Below are 23,574 nucleotides of genomic sequence, written 5' to 3'. Positions count from 1 at the left end.
ACAAATGAAAAGTTAATAAAGGATTAACATGCGGTATCAACATCAAATTAGATAAAGGCACCAGTTCCAAAAACTCTTAGACAAAGCACAGTGACATAGTGAAATTAAATAATTCTTAGTGGTGATTCTGTATCTAAATATAAAGTGATTGATTGCTAAGCAGCAGTATTGTATCCTCTCACAACACATCGAGGCTGCATTCAAAGTCACCTGCCAACAAGAGTTCTGAAGTAACTTTATAATAATTGATTATCTAATAATTTACATTTCCTAAGGAATCTGACATCTAATTAAATATCTTTTAGAATTTATAGAATTTCTTTTTTAAATTACAAATATTCAGTTCTGTCCGATTTTCGAGTTAATAATATATAGGTGGTTGGTGTGATGTCATTTCCCTCCACAAACGGAAATTTAAAGCACAGACAATATTGCTGCCTTGTAGCAACTGATAATGTAATAACTTGTTAAAATGTAATAAAATGTCCCTCTATATGGGTTGAAAATATAATAAAACCCATTAATGTAATTAATTGCTGAATAATGTAGAACCTCACATTATTACACTAAGCAGCAATATTGACTAATAATACAATAACTTGTAAGAATAAAATGTAATAACTTGAGTTGTTAGTAAATGTTATTATTGCATCATCAGTTAAAAATATATTATAACAAGTAGTAATCACCGGTTAATGTAATAATGCAATTTAATTTATTACATCAACAGGTTTTATTACATTTTCAACCCATTTAGAAGGACATTGTATTACATTTTGAAGTTATTACATTTTCCAGCAGTTATTGCATAATCAGTTGCTGCATGCCTTAGTTAAATGTCCCTTTATGCTCCAGTCTTCTGCACAGACTGGGGCTTTGCAGTAATGTCCAGGCTACTTGGGTGTTGAAGAACCTTCTTTGTCCTTAATTTGCTTCTTCTGGGCAGCTCTCTGAGCTATCCCATAGGGCACGTGACACGCCACCGTCCCCAACTCCGCTGCCCCTGCGACATGAAACATCTGATCATCAAAGAAGATGTGGGGCCTGATCTTCTCCAGCATGGGGCCCTTGGGAGCCCCCGCCAGAAAGAGAGCCTCATCGATCTCCAGACCCCACGACCGCAGAGTTTTTAGCGCTCGGGTCCCCGAACTGGCCGCACTGCGGGCCGTCACCAGGTAGGTCCGAATGGGGCAGTCCATGCGCTGGCCTTTGCCGTAAAACTTCTTCTGTAGCTTTCCTAAAGCCTCCAGGAAGCCCTTCAATGGCCCCTGGAGAAAGAAGGCAGGGAAAAGGAGAGTTACCCAGGACTCTCTACAGTCTACATTTAGTAACACTTGAATTCTGGTTTATAACTTATTAAGATCAATATATTTATTAGAATCTAGGAACTTCAAATTTGCAGAATTTGAACTGCCATAAATACATGTCATATTCCACATGTGAAAACCCTCATGTGAATTCAAAGCACATGTGCTTTTTGGACACATGTTGGGGGAGATATATCAGTTTTCAAATGTGAACTTTTTTCCAGGTTGTATTCTGTCATCACGTGACAGTTTTTACTTCAGATGTGAAAATTTCAATTCATAGGTGAGGTGTTTTTTCCACATGTGGACTTTTTTCCACTTAATTTCACATGTAAAAAGACATAATTCACAGGTGAAAATGACATTTTCACGTGGGAAAAATGAAAACCAATATGTGTCCAAAAAGCACATGTGCTTTGAATTCACACTTGGGTTTTCACATGTGACTTTTTTGTAAGGGGAATAATGTGTGATATAAGCTGACATAAGGATTGAATTAGTCTTCATGCCTGCGCCATAGCTCAAGAGAGAGCTCATAGAGTTCAAGACAAGCATTACCCTGCATTCTATGCAGAGTTTGAACAGCTTATTTTGATGTATGCACTACATTTTCATTATCAATACAGTACTGAATATACTAAATATATTGCTGTGCACATACATGGTCCAGAGGCTTGTTCTCGTGTGCCTTCTCGTGCTCAAAGAACTTGTCCAGTCCGTGAGCCTTGAAGATGCGTTCAGACTCATCAGAGAAGAGAACAGCATCGCCGTCAAAGGCAACACGCAGCTGGGTCTCCGACACTTCCTTCATCTTCTCCGGGGTGAACATGGTGGCTGCTGCTATACCTGATGCACAGACATTAGTTCACATTCTCCATTTTATGTTACTACAGCACATTCCACAGACTATGATAGATATTTGCCTTCTTTGTGTAGAAATGGTGTAATGTAGTTTCAAAGTAACATGTGGCTTCTCTTTGTTTGCACTGACCTTCCTCCAGGGCTTCTCGAACTTTGACTGGGTCAGCAGACAGGTACAGGTTGGTGTGGTAGGCCTTTAAGTAGCCTATGGAACTGTTTCCCCCAGTCATACAGAAGCGCTCAATGAACAGTTCTGCAAGAGGAAGAATAAAAAGCTCAGTGAACTATTGATGTGGGTAAAACTTCATGTTTTGTGTTACAGACAGAGATACATGAGAGACAACTGATTTATCTCACACTGCTGTGAATTAATCATATAGAAACATAAACATCAGGAATGATGGGAGTTTGTATATGTGTTACTGTTGTGATGAAACTGAAAATGTTATGATAATGTATTGTTAAAAGCAGTTGTTTGCAGCACTCAAATGTAAGGTAGCAGTTCCAGCATAGTCTGAGAATAGCTGGCAGTGATGGGCTCATTACTCAAAAAAGTTTGAGAGGACGGCAACAAATTATGCAGAAAACATTATGGATAACTTCAATCTGACGTTTAGAAGGGGGTGAAAACAAAAGTAGCTACCTATTTTTACATTGGTAATTGAAATAGTAATTTGCAAGTGTGCCACCACCAAACACTGATAGCTGGTGGCAAGAGTCTCTGCAGCTAGGTGAGAGAGCCAGATGTAGACTCAGAGAAAAGGAGGCAGAGCAGGAAAAAGGAGAGCGAACCGAGAGTGACATGAAAGGAAAGAGCCTGAGAACCCAACACCACTAACACCAGCAGCAGTCCCTGTTCAGCCACAGGGAGGAGAGTGACCCCTTTAACTGAGTGGGAATCTGAAGTAGCTCAGGACTTAAGAGAGGAAACAAACAAAACCGCTTGAGCTGAATAAACCAGGACCACAGGAGGAGTTATTAGATTACCCTCCAGTTCCTTTCCCTTCTCTTTTCTCTCTGTCTCTCTCTTTATCTCTCTTCTTCACACACACACACGCACACACACACTGAGCCAGCAGAGGATGTGAGTCTGTGATGTCTTGAGCAGACATCATGTACGCTCATGTTTCTGTGTGTCCTGGAGAGGGGAAACAGGGTCATAAAGTCACTTGCAGTGTGGGAATGGAGAGGGCCAGCTGTGCGGAGCGGCTAGAGCATCAACAGGGCAACTGCACATCACTAGAACCCAGCCCACCCTCAGTGTGTGTGTGTGTGTGTGTGTGTGTGCACCCATGGGCACCCTAGCTTGTATGTTAGAGGAAAGAAGGGTTGGTTAGAGCAAGTATGTCATGCTGTCAGATGAATGAGACCCACAACACCCCTAGACGGCTCAACAGTAAGTTCTGGTATCCCATAACCACACCGCCCTACACACCCAGTCTCAACACTGATCTGAACCTAGTAAATGAGTAGTATCTACACATGGTTCAATTCCTAACCTTGTTATTGTCAACAACAGGCTAATGAAACCGCTGACCCTACTGGATTGAAACAGCCCACTGAGCAGGTTAGAATTTGAATTTTATCAACAATTAAAGGGTAAAGCACGGTTGATCCTCCTGGCTCAAAAAAGCCCCCCTCACTAGTTCAGAAATTGAATTGTGTCAACAATCTTAGGCTAAAGGGACGGCTGACTTGAGATTTGCTCTGCTTCCTTATGTTTGTCTTCCATAATTCTGTTCTATGATTGATTGTTGATCAGTTAGATCTAGTTAGGCTCATTCTCTGTAAAGTCCTTTGAGACATACTTGTGATAAAGAGCTATATAAATAAATGAACTTGAACTAGAAATTGAATTGTATTAGATTGTTATTTAGTTAAGTGGATTCCAAACCAGCCATTGGCATGTGCATGTGTTTGTGTGTCTGTGTCTGTGTCTGTGTGTGTGTGTGTGTGTGTGTGTGTGTCTGTGTCTGTGTGTATGTGTGTGTTTACATATGTGCGAGGTTGTCAGGATCTGTGTGTATCAGTCACTCACGGTGATGATTGATGGTGTTGATGAGTCTTAGGCCGACGTACGCGTGGTTGTTGGTCATGAGCACGACATCAAAGAGCTCCTCGCTCTCGGGGTAAAGCTCCCTCAGCTGAGTATTCACCGCCTCCAGAGCCTGGGAACACGACCAAACACATCTGTGTTACAAGAAAGGTACTGACAATACTCAATCACTGTGCGTTGGGGTTGGAAGTGTGTGTGTGTGTGTGTGTGTGTGTGTGTGTGTAGTGTTTGTGTGTGTGTGCATCTATGTGGCTCTGTCATGTGTGTATCTGTGTGTCTGTGCCCATGTGTGAGTTAGTGTTTGTGTTGGTGTTTAGTGTTCATTATTCATTCACCGCCTCCAGAGCCTGGGAACACGACCCAACACATACTGTGATAAAAAAAGCTTTTTTCAAAGGACAATATAGAATCGCGTGTAGAAGGTGTGTGTGAGTTACTGCTTCACTGCAAAGCGTGGGAACACAACATAACACATATTGTGTTAAAAAAAGGACTGACAATATTGAATCGCTCTGCATTGGGTTTGAAAATGTGTGTATGCATCTGTGTGTTTGTGAAATTTCTTTGTGTGTGTGTGTGTGAGTGAGTTAGTGTGTTTTTCTGTGTGTGTGTGTGTGTGTGTGTGTGTGTGTGTGTGTGTGTGTGTGTGCATGTGCCTGTGTATGTTTCCCAGCCTCTCTCTCCACAGTGTCTGACCTTGACAAAAGAGAAGGCCGGGCCGGGGCTGAAAGGCTCAGCCTCATGCTCCACCTGGTACTTGATGTACTCCTCCATGCCCTGCTGCTCGTAGATCTGCTGCTCCTTCTCCATGTTGAAGAGCACGCGTGACGACACTGCAATGGTGATGGCATTCTCTGGCTTGGGCTGGAGGATGAGAGGATAGAAATGTCTCATATTCTAACCCACATCCAACTTTGGAGTGACTTCTTATACACAAACTCAATGCAGGCACAGATGGAGCGATCCCCCCAAGGCCTTTAGCCGTAAATCTGGCTAGCTGACTGTGTGGTGGTGTGACTCTATCAACAAGTAGAAGTCAAATTGGTGGCCAATTCAGACAAAGCAGTGAGCTGTTATGAGTAGATAATGCATTAAAGGGGCCCTATTATAGGAATTCAAATTTTCCTCTATTTATATACTTGTATGTTCAAAGATGTTTAGTGTACACATTGTTAAAATTTGATTTTGTTTGAGTGGTCAAATATAAGTTAATGCATTTCCAAAAATCCATCCAGGCAGTTTCAGACTAGCGCAGCAAACAACTGGACTTTGTCTTGATTGGCTCCCCTCATTAAAGAATTGCAAAAATTCTTCCAGCAGTGCTTTCAGCGCTCATGACCTAATACAGGGAGCTGACCTCTTTTCATCAGCCAGCGCTGTGGGCACTTCACCTGCTGTCAGAGTTGAACATTTGTTTTACTTTGGCTGAAGTACACAGCTCATCAATGTCACTTTGAGTTCCACCAACCAATCAGGTTGAAGGGTGGGTGGGATAACATCACAAGCAGAAAGGACGGCAACACAAAACGACGACAAAAAAACAACAAAGATGGAGCGACTCATTATGCTAGTAACAGAAAATCCATGTGTATATATAAGAAGTTCAGACTACTTATGGGAGTCTCGGAGGAGTAAGTTACTATTGGCAAGTAACATTAATAACCATAAACGGCCCCATTTCGCATCTTGTTAGCGTACGTTAAAATACACTATGTATTTTTTTTGTGCGTAGTGCAAAAAATACAATAAAAATTAAAAAGCTCTGCAACGAAAACAAACTATAAGCCAGCCAGCAACACAGCATCAACACTGCTGCTTCTGCATGTCGTGTATTGCAGCAAAAGCACGTCTCCTCCAGCGCTCACCACCTCTCTGAGCACCTGGTGCTACTCAAGCGCTCACTGCCAGTGCTAGCAGTGCAAGAGGTCAGTGGTGGACACAGCCCCTTAGTCTTCACATTCATTCAATAAATACTTTTTTAACTAAACTATATCATGAAGAACATATTATGACAGTGTGATATGAAATACTTTCCTCTGCAAGAGACTGATAAAAGACAGTGCAGACCCACATACCAGCATGACTGACACCTGTTAAGTCTTTGGAGGCCTGGACAGCAGCCCATACAGACCAAATCTATTATTTCTCCCCAAAAGAATAATTTATATAACAGTTCTTGAATTGTTTGATAAGATTGTAACCAATTGTCCTATTAAAATGGTGCTATTTGAGAATTTTCTTGTTTCATAGTGTGTTGGTCATGAGTGTGTTGACCTGTACATAGGTCTATGAGTTCAGCAAGATTTTGCTTCAAAAGTAATCTATATTGCATTCTCTTAAAAACTGACAGACATTTCAAGCTGAAAAAAAAGCTGAATAATTATTTACAGGCCCTGGCTAATTATTTAAAAGTAATAATAAAACAAACAATTCATACCAGGATCATTTGTGCCACACTTACAACTGAGACACCTCCCTGCATCTTGCAAGTGACTGAAGTTGTAGATGTATCTGTGTTGGTATTTTGATGCGTCCTCTCCGAACTCGCAATAAGAAAAGCCAAGTGAGGCTACTGAGCCTTTACAGAGGACTATCCAAGTGATCTGAAACTAGAGTCCTCTATACTTGGTTTCCAGCTGACACCGCATCCCGCTGATCCTCCATGATCTCATTGTCCTGTTTCATTTCCAATAAATCACCTCGTCACTTTCTTTTCGTTTAACCGAAAGCTTAAAATGCTGCAAGCTGCATGCTGTAAACCTACCCGAAATAACCCTCCAGCGTTTACCAGGCCTTGACTTTGATAAAGTTGAGTGGTCAGTGTGTCTGTCTTCTCTCATCTGTTGTTCAGTGACATCAGTCTTGGCCACTGTGATTATGCAGCCTCAAGTAGTGAACACAAGCCTGACTTGACAGGCTTTTAAGTGTTGATCCACGGCCAGCCAAACATGATTCAGTTCCACAATTGCTGCAATATTCAGTGATGATGAGAAGATGCATTTAGAATGAAATTAGTCCAAGAAAGGAAAAATATGACAAATACCTTGCATAATGGAATAAGTACCCTTCCTAATATTTAAAAAGATGGAAAATCCTTACCAGTACTGACCAATATATGTGCTGTGAGCTGTCTTTCACACTGTCAACACACCAATTCAGGCACTTTACTAAGCAGAAAGAAACTTTCAAAATTATGGCACAGGCTTTTTTAAGGATGCTCCATAAGGTCGTAAGTATACTCACCGATTTTGGTTTCCTAGTGGGGGTGGAGGGCTTCAGCACCGTCCTGCCATCTTCCCATGGGGCTCGAGTGGTGCTGCCATTTCTGGCCAAGTCCTGTCCTGTGACGGTCCGAGTTTGACAGTTAAGACTCATCTTACCTCTTCTGCTCACTCTCCTCACTCTCTTAGGTACACACTGTTGTAGTACCCTGTTGGCTCTTTTTTATAGTCTCTCTCTCTCTCTCTCTCTCTCTCTCTCTCTCTCCCTCTGGCAGGTAGTACCAGCAGAGTTCTTGCTCACTCTCACTCATTCACAAATTAAATTCAGCCCTGGCGCACTCAGGAGACGAGATCAGGACGACTGCCACTGCAGAGCCACTCTGCAGCCAAATGCTCAGAGCGGGGGAGGAAGTGAGACGTTGTAGAATGGGGGAGGGATGGAGAGAGAGGGAGAGAGATTCAGAGAGAAAAATCGAGATGCAAGGTGTTGACATGCGCCGTTAATTCTTGCTCTTTGCATGGGCTAATCCCCGGCGTCACGCGTTAAGATTCCTCGCTCAGTTCTTCTTGCATCTCTGTGTCTGTCTTTCTCTGTGTGTGTTCCTCTCTCACTCTGATTCACACACACACTCTCATCTTTTTATTGACTTCAAGCCATTCTGCATCCTCCCCCTTTTTAACCCTTTCAGTGTCCACTTCCCTGAAGCAGCAGCATTGCATGTGATTTAATGTATGTGACAACTGGTTGTTTATGCACCCTACTGGGCAGGAGCATGCCTGTGTGTCAAGGCACCCATGCAAGTGGTCAAACATGCTGACCCAATCTTGCAGGAGGAGCACCGCTGTGTCATGATGCTTGTAATGAATTCATGCATCAACACTTTTAAACAGGGGCAGAGTTTGATATTTGTCCTCATAGAAGCAAAGCCTGTTTCAGCCCGTGTTAGGTCACCAAAACTGAAGATGGCAATTCAGGTACATTTTTATCCCATATGTTATCTCCACTCCCTGTCGATGAGTTCACTGCCACTGGTTTTGATGGTCTTCCTGCTTAGTAGCGTGGGAAATGGAGTCCCTCCTGGGTCATTTGCTCCCCCTGTGCATTTAATGATGATTTCTTCTTGCATCTCTACATCCAAACCCCTGCAGGATCCTTCCATGGATCGAATTACAGAGCAGCAGCCACAGTTGCCAGGCAACGGCAGAGGACTCAGACTGGTCGGGACGCCCACACCTAGGTTCTGATTGGCTGCGGTGAATCCAGACTGTATATATAGCCCTCCAAATATGGTATCAATCAGAAAGACAGACAGGTGATGCAGGGAACAAAGATGAAAGTGCATGTTTTGCTTTGAACAGCAAAAATGAATTATGGCTGATATCAGGGATGGCTTTTGTCACAACAAACAGGCAGTTATCATCTAGAACTGGTTTATGGCAGGGAGATATTGAGATATTGACTCAACCAACGAACAAAAGGATAATAGAGACACACAGCCTCAGGGGCACATGCTGGATACAGCTACCTGCACTACTGCCATCATCTTTTTATGCCTGTAAGCATTACAAAGTTATCAAATCCTACCATTTTACAGTCTCTTGACTGCAGAGAATGGCAAGTAAAAGTTAACATTGCAAACATCATGACAGACCAATAAAACTACCAAAACAGTTGTTTAAATTTGGTTCTCCGACATTCAGAATAGGAGTTACTACCTACTACTCGCCCCTCTCAGCATGTAGTGTTGCTCCATCAAGCCCCTGTACTGGACATGCACTCACACCAGAATGATATCACATTACAAAACATATCGCAAATGACTGTATACATTGTCCCCCAACGCATCCCTGTAGCAGTAGCGGTCGATTAAACCAATCTGTCCAGTACTCCTACAGACAGCACACATGAAACCAACAGTGCAAAGTGCCATTTGCCATCGTGGCCATATAAACAGCAGGATAATGTGTCATGCTGTGACCCCTCTCCTCCAGGCTCCCCAGGCACCAGACGCAGAGAGCTTTCATCGATTGGCTGGGGACAAGCTGTAGGCTTGAGTGTCTTTTATTGTCTGGAATCTGAGCAGCTGCAGATGCATGGAACCTATCTGCTTTCTTCAGTGTTCATGTGTGGATATGTCGACCATATCATTCAATATTAAACATGCAAACTCATTAGTGTGCTCAAATAATGGTGTATGTATAAGAATGAGCATTGAACAAACTTGAATCCTGTAGATTTCTGCAAAATGTTTAGATTCATTTGGTAAAACACTGGAAAATTAAGTTGCTTTTTTTACTTAGTCTCTCAATAATATGGTAGGGTTGAAAACTAAAGCAGTCGTTTCTTGCATTTCACGCTCACAGCCACTAGAGCGTAGTAGAGGATAAGTAAGCCCTTCACCTCCTGGTGTGAGTACTTCACTGCTTCATTCATTCCTCGAGGCCTTTTAAACAAAGAGGATGTGAAAGAGAAGCAGAGCTCGTATGAGAGAGGAAGTTGATCTGAGAACTGAGTGTTCTGCTTCTTTAAATACTGTAACTTCGAAAGTGTGGCATAGGTATCACCCTTAAAAAGTCACTGCAATATTCCAATAACATCTGTAAATGGACTTATAGTGTGTCTGTGATACTCAGTAATGAGTTATCGTGATCCTGTTTCCTATGGTATCACTATAATATTCCTAATATTCCCAGAGTTTATTATAGGATGACTATGGTTCTATTTCATAAGGGAAAGGATGATAAAATGTGACAATACATATAAAGCTTCACCTGAAGAACACTGCATATCATTCAGCCACACTTTTGTCCCTTGTATTGAAAAATCTGAAAGAAAAAAAACACATTAACATCAACATTTTTTTTTTATTGAAAGCATTTTTCTTGTGCCTGTTGTAGGAAGTGCAGACTGTATCTGTGGAACATCAGTGATACATTCACCACTTATCTGGCGAAGCCCTTAGCCCAGAGAAGTGAAGCAGTTTGCCTCTGCCTTTGTGTTCTGCTTGCCAGTCTGAAGCTCTGAGGGGGTTAACAGGACATGGAGACAGTTGGGCCGCACCCACTGAGCTGATTTGAATAACGCCGGCATTTGGCGCGAGGCTCTGAGGAGCCAGCCTTTCTTCATACCGGCTGTAGCTCCTCCTCCCCCCCCCCCCCCCCCCCCCCCCCAATGCACCCTGGAGTGGCGGGAAATGCTAGAGAGAGAGAGAGAGAAAGAGAGAGAAAGAGAGGGAGAGACTGCATTGACTTGAAGGAGCTTTTGCACACCTACTCTCTACCTGCTGTCACTGGGTTGCCCTGGAAACGTGCCAGACATAGTGTACCTAGCTGGGAGGAAGAAGGGGAGAGAAAGAGAGAGCAAGGAAGAAGAAAAGGCAAGATACCAGCAGCGGCCCCAACACACACACACACACACACACACCCACCCCCCCTCCCTGTTTTGGCGCGAGACGGATAGAGAGATAATGCTCTCTCAGTGGTAGACTGTGGGTGGGGACAAAAGCAGGCATGAGTGGAGTGGGCCAGAACAAAGAGGGTAGCAGCCCGGACAACCCCCTCCACCCCTCCCCACCACCACCACCACCACACACACACCCCACCCACCCCCACCCACCCGGCCCCACCCCCGCTCAACGCACACTCACAAGCACACAGCCTGAAGGGTAGAAGCAAGGCGGATGACTATTATAACCTTAATCAGTCCTTCAAAGCGACCAGCCAGGCTTGTCTGCCACCACCAGCCTCTTTGTTCTTACTGGGATTTTTCTGGGTTTTGGCTTGGCCTTCCTCATCCTGCATACACGCACAACAAACACACACACACACACATACAGTATATCCTCCTTTTATCATACACAAGTGTTGGCTTCCTTTTTCTTGCTTTATCAATGTCAAGATAAGAGCTGGCGATCATCCACTGCCAAGGTAAAGGACTCCTATAAAGGTCATTTGCTGAAGTGGCGTCCCAGACATTTTATAGCATCCACACCGCACTCAAGTGGCATAATTGGATTTCTTGTTATTGGCTTTCAAAGAGGCAATGATCTCGATTCAGCCTTCCCAAATCTTTAGTGTGAGTGGGTGGCAGCGGACCTAGAACCAACATCCTTTCTAGGGGCGAAATTCAACCTCAGAGAGCGAGAGAACAGAGCCGCGGTTCCCTGCACTTCCTGCCTCCAGTGGGCCAACACAAAACACAAAAACAGGAAGTCTGTGCTGCCTGTGTGCTTCCTAGGCCTTATAACAGCGTCGTTCTCTCTCTCTCTCACACACACACACATAGTGGGGAAGAGGAAAGGAGGGCATTGATTATTACATAAGCACCACAGTAGTGGTCACTCAGGCCCTGACGGCAACAGCAGCCACATTCAGACGCGGGCTGAAAAGAGAGAATTGTGACCATGCTGCTCACTGGGGCAGGACAAAGAGAGGCTGGTCCGAGCGCACAGAGGCATCTACACACTATACATTCCCCATCTGATAACGGACAATCTGATAAGACACACACGCACTGTGTGGGGCTGTGTATGTGAGTGTGTGCGCGCATTTGCGGGGAAGCATTTAAATGCGTATTGACGCACATTCACGCTCCATGTGCACTCACACACTGCGGTAATTAGTCGATGAATTGGCTTTTGATATGTGTTGGGGGGGGGGGGGGGGGTGGTCGGGTAGGCGGTGGGGGGGGAGGTGATTAGTGAAGGCCTGACCAAGGCTTCATGAAGAGACAAAGAGCAGAAGCACTAAAGTGGTGATCCTGGAGGGGTTATGGTGTGTGTGTGGGGTAGAGAGAGAGGGGGGGGGACTATGGTGTCTGCAGGGGGTTAAAGGGGACTGGGACGGGGGAGGGGTAAATACCCCTCTGAGTAGCTTGGGGGGCAGTGGGAGGTGGGGGTTGGTGGCGAGGGTCCTCAATGGGACTAAATTCAAAAGATGCAGCAAGTGTCCCAACTTCAACTGAAGCAACCTTATACTGCGGAGCCCCGGGCCGAACAATGGAACATCTGCTGACTGACAAAGCAGGCAGTTCACAGCGAGACCAATGGCTGCGTCTTACACTGCTACTCAGTGGCATAAAGAAGCCTCCAACAGCAGCAACAGGTTCCAACAACTTTTCTGAGAACATATAAAGCTCGGCACTACAACTCGCTGCGTTTGGCACTTCCGAACGGATTGCTTTACCTCCATTTGAAAGCATAACAAAAAGTATTTTCATGTTTCAGACTTCAGATGTTTCAGATACGTCGATTCCATGAGTGTTAATATTCACGCACAAACCATCTCACACTCTCTCACCCGTTCTGTGTGTGTGTGTATGTGTGTGTGTGTGTGTGTGTGTGTGTGTGTTGGGTTGCCAGGGTGAGGGTAGCACAGCAGCTGTCAGTGTTGAGGCCCTTTCCCCCCTCTCTCCTCCTGTAGCCCTGCTTATCCATTAACCAGTACCATGGTTACATCACTGCAGCTAAAGCCTCCTCTGACGTCTCCAGTGGTAGAAGACCCTATAGGAACGGATTACTCATGCACTCACTTCCACAGAGCCCAACACTAAATGGGGGGGGGGGGTTGTTGCCAGTCGCCTGTCTTAATTGCCTTCCTTAACCTCGTCTCATGTTTGGTGCTGGCTATGTGTCAGGTAAAAAAAAAAGCGAGTTGTTTACCCAGCAGCTGTTAAACTGTTTGTCTTCAGCATGACTGTGTTGTAAACTCGGGTCAGAGAGTTTAGGGCTAGCCACTAGCAGCTCACATGTTGTGATGGCTTGAAGACCTTTTGATGGGTTCATTATAATCAGAGCTGTAGTGTGTCTGGGCCCAGATGGCAGCGGTGTTTACACTAACGGGATTAGGATTAGCTCCAGATTAGACAGGCGAGCTGAAAGGCCTGCTCCACCGACACGACATGGCCGCCTGGCCCCACGCTAACTCGCCCAAATTCGTCTCAGATCCTACTAACCCATAATGGACAGAATAGCTGTCTGTCAAGTAGGCCTGGTGTAATGGAGGTGTTCGTTGAAAGTGTGGAAAGGGATGACTCAAGACAAAACATAACAAATATCTTGTAAATGTTTGTGTTGCACAACAGGTGCACAGGAACTGGTGAGGCTTCATGTGTTTATTTTGTTTTATGGCAGAACAATGTGGTGGATTGGCTGAGCTTTAAAGCAAAACACTGGTATGACACAAGTCAGCCGGGGCCAGATGTAGACGGAGAGAGGAACATATACAGCGTGTTCCAACTGAATCATCGCTGTTATGTAACACTGGCCTTAGGATGGGGAGGGAGAGAGACAGACAGAGAGAGAGAGACAGAGAGAGAGAGAGAGAGAGAGAGAGAGACTGAGCTGAGGAGACTGACCTACATCAGCAAATGGCAGAGATAAGTACCTGAGGGAAGGGCAAGAGCCAGCAGACCGTTTCTAAGGGGGACTGGGTTCAGGGAAGAGGGGATGTAGAAATGAAGAGAGAGATAATAGGAAAAACAGGGAAACGAGAAAATAGTAGGAAAGACACAGAGAGACAGGAAGACAGTGAGTAAAAGAATGTGTTTGCTATCCCAGCATGCGTATGTGCATTTGTGTGTGTGTGTGTGTGTGTGTGTGTGTGTGTGTGACTGTAGGCCCATGGCCTCATTAGGATCAGATGGACAGTAGCTGCCACAGGCCCGGCTGAGTTCCAGTGACACAACCGGGATGGAATGTGGGTCAGTGGGCAGAGAGATGGAGGACTGCAATCAGGGAAAGTTTCTGCGAGTGTTTGTGCGTGCATGTCTTCCCGCTTGTGTTCTCCCCTCCTTCCTTGACCGTCAGGCGCTTGAAAATAGAATAAGGGGAAGGGTGTGTGTTGAAGAGCATTGAGTAAGAAGAGGATCACAGTGAGTTCACTTCTCCTCTCTCCAGCTCACTACAATTCCCTCCGACGGGACGTGTAGCCACCAAAAAGGAATCTGTTCGCACAACGCTCAACCTGAATGAAGTCTCCTAATGGGAGATTATTCAATTCTACTACAGCTCATTCTCATCCCTTAAACAGGAGATCATAAGCTTATCATAAGATAAGCCTGTCTCTGTTCAACCTATATTATACGTGCTATATTCATCCTCATGTCAGCCGCATGTAGGTCAGAGATAAGCAGCCAGTTCAACCATGCTCTTAGAATCACAAACCAGTGCAGTGTGTTTGTGGTCCGTTTCCTCTTCTGCCTCACTATGTAAACACGCAATGTATACACGCCATACAAACCAGGCCAGTCAGAGCACAACCAGTTAACATGGCGGAAATATTGCTCAATGTTTCTGCGCTTGGGAAAAAAAAAAAAGTGCAGAGGTAAGAGATTCATCACAGCGACAGCTAGGGATGGTCCAGTTGCGAAAGTTTGCCCTCTCTCTTTCCAAGAACAGAGATGCACTTGTTCATACGTTGCTCAATTATGAGACTGAGCTGTGGTTGAGATATGTTGCAATTATCACACCGGCTTTTCTAGCTTTCATTTGATCATCTCGTCGGCAGTTTATTAGCAAGAAATGCCAGAGTGATGAGTAAGATCAGAGATAAGACGCGCTCATCTGCTTGTTTGTTGCCGTGATGTTCGGAGGTTGAGTCATGCTAGGGCGATGCGGTATGTGGTTGAGGTAAATCAAATGCACATTGGACACACATAAATAGGCTGGATTATACTAGGTCATTCTTTGGTCACAGGAATATCTCTGACTATTGCATTCCTCAATCTACTACTGGCTGCTTGTGATTTGGTGTTCTTCGAATTCAATCAGGATAAGAGTGACAGTAAAATGCCCCCCAAAAAAATGTAATACAGTGCATGAGGGAGGCTAACACACCTGAACACATTAATCTGGCTGTTCTGAGGGTGTCAACGCCGGATTCCCTCTGAGCTGGAATTACACTCTTGACCCTTGGACAAAAGAGCAGATGTACTGTACATGCGTAGCCTTGCAGGGGCCTCTACTCTCTGATCTCACCGTCTACACCCAGTTACGCAGCTCTGTTCTCCCTGTTAAACACAATTTAACTCAATTAACCCATCAATCATGTTAGCAAGTTATTCAATCGAAGAATTTCCCAGGCAGCCAACAGATGCATTCCCTATTGTATCTAGGTTAAAGTGAGCTATAGGGGTCTTTTTACTACAATGTCAACTCCACTGTGTGGCTCATAGTGTCACAGCGAGGAGATGTATATCACTGTGTATGCACAGAGAGGCAAGAAAAGACTGCTGAGTGCAGTGATGGAAAATACTTATGAAGGGAGACGGAAGGAGAGAGTGTGTGAGGAGGATATATAAATCAGAGAGGGGCTGCCCTCTATAACTCCACCCAGCCGAATCATCAATTCTCCACAGCCCCACCCTGATCACACACATCACACACTTCTGTCTGGCCACCAGTATAGCTCTCACATGCTTTCTCGCACCCTGGGAATATACAGAGCTTGATGACACAGCTATGCACGGATCTCCACTTATGCACACCGGATACATATAGGGGAGAGCAACATGTTGCAGCAGTTTGGGACTAAAAAGGCCCTACTTTATCATGGAAAATAAATGCAGCGCGCAGATGTGAGAGAATGAAACACACATGGGTCTAACGGCAGACACCAGCCACCCACATTCCCAACATGTGTGTGAAAGTGATCGCACATGCAGTTTCAGAGGTTGGTCCGTGTGGGCGTGGTGTGAGCCGGGGAGCAGAAAATCTGGTCAGGCGAGTCTGTGGAGTTTAACCGTCAGGGGCCTCTAACAGAAAAGAGCAGCCCACAGGACAAAGAGATCCTCTTACCTCATCGTTTCCTTCAGGAAAAGATCCCATTTTCAGAAATAGGGAGCACCAGAGGGTACACTTAACCCCTGAGTAAGTTCCCAGGTCATGGTCAGTATTAGCACACATGCAGTTAGCCACTTACGTTATACCATATCACTATTGACATGTGAAAACCTGATAACTCCAATTTTGAAGTTCATGTTTTAACTTCAATTGAACAATGATGCTCTTCTCTTTTCAAAACCTCACTGGATAAACTCAAACCTGTATGGTGGTCAAGCTGAAAATAGGGCTGTTCACTTCCCTTTCAGTTCCTGAAAGGTTGGCATTTTGGAGATACAAACTTTTCACCCGACAGCAGCAATATTCTCATTTGCGTCTCCATAACCAAACTGTGGATTGAATACTTTGCATATTTGTGGTGGATGGTTGCAATGTCCTGATGCCAATTTAGCAAGCAGCAACAATGCTAACCGTACACCTCTTAGAGAAAGTCATTGAACCTCTAGTATTAAGTTGATTACTTCAGATGAATTCAGTGGTTGGTAGGTTACAGGAAATATGTCAGGCAGGTTGCTGCTCCTATCTGATCCAAGGCCTAATATCTGATTGTATTGTGCTTTCACTTCCTGATATAGTATAGGAACTGTCATGTCACCACACCAGCTGCAGCTGATGGCAATCTCAGGAGCTATCTTGCAGTTTACTGTCACTAGACTTTATCATGAGTCTCAGTCAAGCCTGTATTACCTGATATGTTGGATGCACTGCGCTCAGTTTACCAGGGGAAAATGTAGGCCTTGGAGCATTCAGTGTTGCAGAAATATTATAGAGATCATGTCATAGAATGCACCAAAATTAATATTGTTATGTTGAATAGATTCATGCAAAAGGTTTCTATCATCTACCCTTCTATTGTTTGTGATTCATTCAATTCCATTAACTGAGCCTCCTGAGACCAAAAGCAGATTTTGTAAGGGAATTACTCTACTGTGCCAGAAAATGGTGCCCTTAGGGCTGAAATGGGGCCCACGCAAGAGTGAATACAGGCAGGTGAAACACCAACCAGTCCCAGCCGTAACAAAGGCCTGTGAGGTGTGGGACGGTTGCAGTTCAGGGTGTGCCTGGCTAGTCTATCAGGCTGGTCTTGAATGAAATTGTTGTTTCAGTTTATTTTTCAAATGACTGGAGCTCATGTCTTAGTCAGCTAGGCTTGCTGAGACTGGTCGTTGAGGTCATCAATACGCATAACATTACTCACTGATTTATATGAGAAATTATTGCAAATGATGTACGTTGCATTGTACATCTAGGCCTACATATTGCATTTAGTTCACTTTTATCCAGAGTAATGTCCACTGAGGGAGCAGATTGGGGCTCAATGCCTTGCTCCAGGACTGAACTCATAGTGGTGCAAAGCCAGTGTGAGTATATACTGTGCATGTTGGTAAAGGTGACCACAGTAGGAATGAAACTCATAAATATGGCAGTGTCAGTGCGTTGCCCACCATAGGGTTATGAATGAGGGAGGAGACCGGAACTGAAACAGGGAACTCTTAATCTGCAGTCAAATGCTCTCCCACTTAGCTTTCATCACCAGGAGTTTCTAAAAAGGTCAAAACTCCAGCAACACTTGTAGTATATAGAACAACTTTATTGTTAGACCAACGCGTTTCGGCTTGTGGCCTTGGATGACCCTGATGAAGGCCACAAGCCGAAAAGCATTGGTCTAACAATAAAGTTGTTCTATATACTACAAGTGTTGCTGGAGTTTTGACCTTTTTAGACCTTTTTCCCTTCTCCATGCACCTTGGAAGTAGGTGAAGTTGTGCCAGAAACCCCTACTCTGCATCACCAGGAGTTTCTCTCAGAACATTCCTGGAAGACAGTTTAAACTGGCCCCAGAGCATCTGCTTATGAGCCTTACAGTTGGGCTATCCCAAATAAAACTCAATCCAGTCGCTCTTTGCTAGAACTCATCGCTACACCAATGGCGGCAGGGTGCTAACTAGCCTCGAGATGGCTTGCTAAGTGCCCTCTCGTCGCGCGAATGGCTCTCAGGGGGACAACAGCAAGACCAGCTGTGTGTAAGGGGGACTGACTGGCCACGCAACACCCACCAATTACATTACATGGACCACAAAGCTATAGATTACAGAACAAAGATCCAGGTCGGTAGCAGGTACATCACAAAACAAATACAAGCCCAGGGGGGACAAACACAGACCAGCAGTAAAGTGAACAGGGACAAATGGGTCTGTATTTAAGACCAAGTTGGTCCAATGATGTAAAAATCATTGACAGATTTTCACTTTTACATGCAATTCAGCGAAGACCTTTTTTACAGCCACTTTATATGAGGCATGTAGTGTGAAGCAGTGATACTCACTGACTGCATACCTGTCCTGATAGCGCTGTACTGAACTCAGCTCAAAGCAGCAGTTCACACAACCCCTCTCTCCGAACCCAGGGGACTGTTCTAAAGATACCGATTGTGTGGTGTGTGTGTGTGTGTGTGTGTGTGTGTGTGTGTCAGTGTAACCTAGTTCAGAGCACATCAGGTGCCCAGCATGCAGCAGCCACTGCAGAGGGGAGGATCCTCAGAGGTATCACACACACTTCAAGGGCAAGTCTCAAGGACAAGCTCACTCTAACCTACTGTACACCTACTGTAAGCGCACAAGATGTACTTATTTTACACACTGCCTGCTGAAGAATGACACAGAGAGAAATAAACCAATTGGCTTATTTTTATGACCTGCCCTCATTTTCAGTTGATGCATGTGATAGTAGCTCGCGTCTCTTGAGAAGCACTACCAAGTCAGCATATGTTCCAAAAGATCTTATTCACACTATCAGTGTGAGGCATGATAAACCAGTGCCATCTGATACTTCAACCACTGACATTTAAATCAGAGGTTGCATCACCATGTGAGTTTTCCCCAAGTTACCATAGAAACAGATAGAAATTGTGCTCATGATTTTGAGGCGAGTACAAATAATTTTGATGGCAAGGTCAAAATGTTCTGAGACAGATGAATAGTTATATCCCTGAGAAATCTTTTATAAAGCTGACACTATATGGTGGAGGAATACAGCAAGTTGTGACTTATTAACTGTGTGTTGCATTGTTAATAATTCTTCTCTTCATTTAGGTAAAAAACAAAGATACACAACGCCAGGATTGTATGCAAATATGGTATCAAAATTTAATGTTGCTGGCAATGTGAGCATGCATCAAAATCAAACCAAGGAGAAAAGCATTGAAAATATCATCACAAAGTGACGTGTGAATATAAAGTACAGTAGTGCTACTTTATCTTTTTTATATTTTTTTTACCCATTTTTATATTTTCTTAACAAAATAGAGGCTCCTCGGTGCCTGGTGGCTTTTTATACAGAAGAGCAAAGTTCAATGACAAGCTTTGATTTTGACTCCTTCACCAGGAGTAATAAGCTATTATTTACAGAACAATTTGTACAACAAAACAATCAGTCATGAAAAACATTAACAAGGGATGACTCACTCATTCTTATATACACAGCAAGGCCTTTACACTTTTACTCCAATGCAAGTGTGCAATGACGAAATGCCAAGACATTTCATTGATAAAACCAAGTTTCACGTGTTCATCCTGTAGGCTACATAGATATTCACTACCACACTCGTAAACTATTAAGAAGACATTTTTGAAAACAGGTTCTTTCATCGCCCATCAAAACATACCAGGAAACACCTTGGTCATAGCTATATGTGTCTATTCCATTACCAACTTTTAAAAAAAAACTGTGCAAAGAGAAAACACGAAATACAGCACACAGAGCTCTAACTTCCAGCCTCCCCCAGAATGGGTTCACAGGCCAGCAAAGAGTCAACTCATAGGAAGCCCATAGCAATATGAATGAGGCATTGATTCAAAATGAAATCCATTGCTCTTTACATGAGGCATGTTATCATATAAAGTCCATAGCTTTTCAAAAGTGACAGGTAACTTGAGATTTAAGTCTTTGACTATGAATGAGGCAGTTTATTCTGGAACCACACTTGTTTGGGTCTCAAGAGCGTTTCAGGTCGGCTAGCCGGCGGAGAAGTTGCTGCTGTCGGGCTTTGAGGCGTTTCCTCTCCTGGATCTGCTGCTTCTCCCTGGTGTGCAGCTGCACGAGGTACTCTGTCGCCTGGGTCAGGATGGCCACTTTCGGAGTCTTGGCCGACTCCACCAGACCAGGGATCTCGTCCCGCAGCGCCAGGAAGCGGGAGCGCAGGTCATTCCTCCTCTTCCTCTCCAGGAAGTTGTGGTTCCGCCTGCGGTCAGTGTCCTCTGTGTCGGAGCTCTGGGGAGTGTCTGAGGAGGAGGAAGAGGAGGACTGGGAGACGCGCCCGGAGGAGTCCGGGCAGGTACGCTTGCTCTGAGGTTCTTCCTCGTGTTCATCCTCTTCATCGTCCTCATCCTCGGGTTCTGGCTCGCTGTCCGGGGAGCGGGCGGCGTAGTTGTGCTGTTGCCGGTGGACAGACATGTGGAAGCGTTTGGGGCAGGGGTCGGCGCGGACCGTGATGGTCACCGGCTTTCGGCCGCTCACCAGCCGCGCCCGATTCTGCTTGCTCTCCACTGTGACCACGTCGATTTCCTCCTCATCATCTGTGATGACACAGAGAAAGACAACCGTACACCCATCAATACACATAGCAAAAGGTTTCCCCAGTTGCACAGATGGCAAGTATGGTTGAGTCTCAGTGGCTTCTTTTACATAATGCTTCATACAAGACCAAAAGCTTTAAGGTTCACATGCAGGTACATTAAGAAAGAGCAAACACTTAAGTGTCACTGTGTCAAGAAAAATCTAAATTTGACTGAAATTGGGTATCTTGCATTCCACAGTCAAGTATGCAAATGAACATTCCTCAGCCTGAGGAGGGCAGAGCAGAGGCTGAGGTGTTAACAGAACAGCAGTGGTCATCCATGTCAATGCTTGCAGGAATTCAGGCTTTTGTGAGTGAGCACTGAGCATATTCATCAACAATTTAAATGAGGAGATCTGCGGGCAGCAGGCTCTCCCTAATTTGGGAAGTCTGAAAGAGTTTCTCTCACGGTCTGCCGCTGTGTGTGTAAAAGTAATAAATCATCAGGACTCCCATCACCCCGCCCCTCTACCGCACTCTAATTGTAATGCAAAGCCAGTGGAAGATATTGTAAGAGGGGAAACTCAAGCAAAACCGATGGGGGCGCGGTTTTTGAAAGAATGCCGGTAGTAGCAAAGCATTCAGAACAAGCATGTGGCCAGGTATACTAGCAAAATGAGGATACAATTCTAGCACAAATGACTGCATTGCACATGATAACCCCTCTGCACCAGAGACCAGACCAGTTATGCAACACCATACTTTGGACTCAGAAAAAAAAGGTTGCGCTTTGCAGCGCAGCTCTCCAAATTACGCATTGTTAGAGGGCAATATAATCCCGAGGCAGGGGCAGGGTGGGGTAATTTAGAGCATGGTCGCTTCCTTACCAGAGGAATCGGAGCGAGACTCGGAGCCAGACGACGCCGGCTTCCTGCAGCTGTTGGCCGGGATGGTGAGAACAGCCGCGGGGTCGACGCAGTCTGTCGCCGAGGTGGCCAGTGGTGCACCGGGTGAGACGCACTGCGCTTTGCTCGGTCTCACGGAGATCTGGGCCACCGGAGAGACACCGGTCTGGGCTGCAGTTGACAGTCTCCCATTGACCTTCTCCAGCTGCTTGCTGGCAGAGAAACTACTCCACATGCAGTCCTGGATGATGATGGAGCTGAGGTTGCCAAACAGCTCCTCAGTGTCGTTAATGAACTGACCCTCGCACTCCTCGTCCTGACCGAGGACCTTGGACAGCCAGCTGAGCTTGTCTCCCGGGGAAAGGTGCACGGCGGCACCGCTCAGTGTCCGGGTGGGAGACATGGGAGGGGTGGGTAGCAGCTCGAACTTTTTCCAAATGTCCTCGCTTGGTGCGGTTGACTTGTAGAAATCTTCCTCCGTGTCGAAGTCGTCGAAAAAATAGTGCTGATAACAGTCGAACTCCATCTTCCTGCTAATATGATCCTCTAGTGTTTATTCCAAGAATTGATAAAGGAGCAGAATGACACCAATAGCCTCAGCAGAAGGGTCCTCACACAAGCTGAAGGGACAAATTGCAGTAATTAGCAAACATGATCTTTTTGAAAGCATTTAACGTCACTTTCCAGCAGACATATGATCATATTTCAAATATCCACCTAATGGGCTATTAGGATATCACATCCCTCTAATAGCCTACTTTCTACAAATGGGACCACATTAATAATTGATTGCATCTTGCGGATGCTCGCTGTGCACTGATGGACTCAAACTGTCCAGGCACACAAGGTTATTACATAATCTAGTTATATATGGGCTACAGTTTTATTGCAATACAAGTTCTTTATGTAAAGGGAAACGTTTCATGGGGTATTTTCAGACGTAGTTTTATAGGAGTAGCCTATCCGGCGTAAAAGTAACATTCGGCTATATGTCCTGAAATGTAGGCTGTGCTTTGTTCCACATGCATCGCAAAGAGCAGACATCTGAGCCGGGTAGAGACAAAAGTGCACTGCTTCGCATTCACGTTGTACAAATGGGCACGGCTGTTAGTCGGCTAGACTGGCCCCTATTTCCTCCTTTGAAACTTTGATAGATCGCCAGAATAAAACTACTCACCGGGTCCGACTCTCCACACAATCCCAATGCGCAACTCAGGGCATGGAAAATCCCTCCGTGTAAGAGCAAACTCCACAGTGTGAGATGAGAGGAAACGGATAAAGCTGTCCCGAGTTGGAGCTGGAGATGAGGGCGTCACTTGGGAGAGAGAGATGTTGGATTTCGACGCAGTGAGTCTACTTCTTCAATCCAGCAAAAGCGCCGCCAGGGCTCAAACAACAGGCAATAGGTCCGCCCCGCAATCTGTAATAGAAAGCCACACAGTGCGTTTTTCGCGCCAGTGAGATATCCTGTTATAAGGTGATAAAGTGCAGGGAGGAGCCTCGGAAATATCTGCAGCGGTAGATCCGGGTAAGCCCTTTCATTTGCATAAAAGGCGGGGGAAGGTGCTCGGCCACGCCCAGCCTCAGAGCCATTTATGGTCATGACTGAAAATATTATTATTAGGGTTAGTAGGGTTAGTTAGTAATTTTCTCAGTAAGAGAACCTCCTCATATAATAATAATAGTAATAATAATAATGATAATGATAATAGGATAATGATGATTATGATTATAAAATTATCCATATTATTATTCATAGTACTCCTACTACTACTAGTACAACCGTAGTAGTAGTGGTAGTAGTAGTAAGGAAATTAATTAATTCATCA

At 44.8% G+C, this 23,574-nt stretch overlaps 2 protein-coding genes across 2 annotated transcripts; both read right to left on the bottom strand.

Moving 5' to 3' along the window:
* Positions 1-893: 893 nt before the first annotated feature.
* LOC139911767 (cytosolic 5'-nucleotidase 1A-like) lies at positions 894-7,599 on the bottom strand. The gene is made up of 6 exons (XM_071899385.2): positions 7,468-7,599; positions 4,921-5,088; positions 4,207-4,336; positions 2,299-2,421; positions 1,969-2,153; positions 894-1,268 (listed from the first exon to the last, which is right to left on the bottom strand). The coding sequence occupies exons 1-6, from the start codon at positions 7,597-7,599 to the stop codon at positions 894-896; spliced, it is 1,113 nt and encodes a 370-aa protein (XP_071755486.1).
* An 11,813-nt stretch (positions 7,600-19,412) lies between these two features.
* On the bottom strand, positions 19,413-23,203 carry LOC139912207 (protein L-Myc-1b-like). The gene is made up of 3 exons (XM_071899941.2): positions 22,923-23,203; positions 21,728-22,365; positions 19,413-20,859 (listed from the first exon to the last, which is right to left on the bottom strand). Exons 2-3 carry the CDS (start codon positions 22,269-22,271, stop codon positions 20,279-20,281), a joined length of 1,125 nt encoding a protein of 374 aa, XP_071756042.1. The 5' UTR covers positions 22,272-22,365; positions 22,923-23,203; the 3' UTR covers positions 19,413-20,278.
* Between the last annotated feature and the right edge of the window lie 371 nt (positions 23,204-23,574).

This window comes from Centroberyx gerrardi, chromosome 17 (genome assembly GCF_048128805.1).
Source record: "Centroberyx gerrardi isolate f3 chromosome 17, fCenGer3.hap1.cur.20231027, whole genome shotgun sequence".
Lineage (NCBI taxonomy): Eukaryota > Metazoa > Chordata > Actinopteri > Beryciformes > Berycidae > Centroberyx > Centroberyx gerrardi.
Note: the sequence above shows the minus strand (reverse complement) of the source record. Positions and strands in the feature narration are given on the sequence as shown.

Coding starts and splice junctions, on each gene's coding strand:
- LOC139911767 (XM_071899385.2), bottom strand. CDS start 7,599: ATGAGTCTTAACTGTCAAACTCGGACCGTCACAGGACAGGACTTGGCC. Junction 2,154..2,298: donor TCGAGAAGCCCTGGAGGAAG/GTCAGTGCAAAC, acceptor TCTGTGCATCAG/GTATAGCAGCAGCCACCATG. Junction 1,269..1,968: donor AGAACAAGCCTCTGGACCAT/GTATGTGCACAG, acceptor TTCTTTCTCCAG/GGGCCATTGAAGGGCTTCCT.
- LOC139912207 (XM_071899941.2), bottom strand. CDS start 22,271: ATGGAGTTCGACTGTTATCAGCACTATTTTTTCGACGACTTCGACACG. Junction 20,860..21,727: donor GTCTCGCTCCGATTCCTCTG/GTAAGGAAGCGA, acceptor GTGTCATCACAG/ATGATGAGGAGGAAATCGAC.